Here is a 1,903-nt window from a genome sequence, read left to right as displayed (position 1 = left end):
GACATGCCTGCCTAACGTGGTAAATATGACATCCCTGATTTATGTGGTAAATATGACTTACCTGACTTACATGGTAAATATGACATGCCTGATTTATGTGGTAAATATGACATGCCTGACTTACCTGGTAAATATGACATGCCTGACTGACGTGGTAAATATGACATGCCTGACTTACATGGTGAATATGACTTACCTGACTTACATGGTAAATATGACATCCCTGATTTATGTGGTAAATATGACATGCCTGACTGACGTGGTAAATTTGACATGCCTGACTTACGTGGTAAATATGACATGCCTGACTTACATGGAAATGACATGCCTGACTGACGTGGTAAATATGACATGCCTGACTTACATGGAATGACATGCCTGACTGACCTGGTAAATATGACATGCCTGACTTACGTGGTAAATATGACATGCCTGACTTACATGGTAAATATGACTTACCTGACTTACCTGGTAAATATGACATGCCTGACTTACGTGGTAAATATGACATGCCTGACTTACATGGAATGACATGCCTGACTGACGTGGTAAATATGACATGCCTGACTTACGTGGTAAATATGACATGCCTGACTTATGTGGTAAATATGACATGCCTGACTTACGTGGTAAATATGACATGCCTGATTTATGTGGTAAATATGACATGCCTGACTTACATGGTGAATATGACTTACCTGACTTACATGGTAAATATGACATGTCTGACTTACGTGGTAAATATGACATCCCTGATTTATGTGGTAAATATGACATGCCTGACTTACGTGGTAAATATGACATGCCTGACTGACGTGGTAAATATGACATGCCTGACTTACGTGGTAAATATGACATGCCTGATTTATGTGGTAAATATGACATGCCTGACTTACATGGTGAATATGACTTACCTGACTTACATGGTAAATATGACATGCCTGATTTATGTGGTAAATATGACATGCCTGACTTACATGGTGAATATGACTTACCTGACTTACATGGTAAATGTGACATGCCTGACTTACATGGTAAATATGACTTACCTGACTTACCTGGTAAATATGACATGCCTGACTGACGTGGTAAATATGACATGCCTGACTTACGTGGTAAATATGACATGCCTGATTTATGTGGTAAATATGACATGCCTGACTTACATGGTAAATATGACTTACCTGACTTACATGGTAAATATGACATGCCTGATTTATGTGGTAAATATGACATGCCTGACTTACGTGGTAAATATGACATGCCTGATTTATGTGGTAAATATGACATGCCTGACTTACATGGTAAATATGACTTACCTGACTTACATGGTAAATATGACATGCCTGATTTATGTGGTAAATATGACATGCCTGACTTACGTGGTAAATATGACATGCCTGATTTATGTGGTAAATATGACATGCTTGACTTACATGGTGAATATGACTTACCTGACTTACATGGTAAATATGACATGCCTGACTTACGTGGTAAATATGACATGCCTGACTTACATGGTAAATATGACTTACCTGACTTACCTGGTAAATATGACATGCCTGACTTACGTGGTAAATATGACATGCCTGACTTACATGGTAAATATGACTTACCTGACTTACCTGGTAAATATGACATGCCTGACTGACGTGGTAAATATGACATGCCTGACTTACGTGGTAAATATGACATGCCTGACTTACGTGGTAAATATGACATGCCTGACTTACTTGGTAAATATGACATGCCTGATTTATGTGGTAAATATTACATGCCTGACTTACATGGTAAATATGACATGTCTGACTTACGTGGTAAATATGACATGCCTGACTTACATGGAAATGACATGCCTGACTGACGTGGTAAATATGACATGCCTGACTTATATGGAATTGAC

At 38.3% G+C, this 1,903-nt stretch overlaps 1 protein-coding gene across 1 annotated transcript; it reads left to right on the top strand.

Moving 5' to 3' along the window:
• The first annotated feature begins 1,099 nt into the window (after positions 1–1,099).
• Positions 1,100–1,651, top strand: LOC129924648 (collagen alpha-2(IV) chain-like). Its single transcript, XM_056021116.1, has one exon. It carries the CDS (start codon positions 1,100–1,102, stop codon positions 1,649–1,651), a length of 552 nt encoding a protein of 183 aa, XP_055877091.1.
• The last annotated feature ends 252 nt before the right edge of the window (positions 1,652–1,903 follow it).

The sequence above is a fragment of the Biomphalaria glabrata genome, chromosome 2, assembly GCF_947242115.1.
Source record: "Biomphalaria glabrata chromosome 2, xgBioGlab47.1, whole genome shotgun sequence".
Taxonomy (NCBI): Eukaryota; Metazoa; Mollusca; class Gastropoda; family Planorbidae; genus Biomphalaria; species Biomphalaria glabrata.
This window is presented reverse-complemented; position numbering and strand designations above follow the sequence as displayed.

Coding starts and splice junctions, on each gene's coding strand:
- LOC129924648 (XM_056021116.1), top strand. CDS start 1,100: ATGCCTGACTTACGTGGTAAATATGACATGCCTGATTTATGTGGTAAA.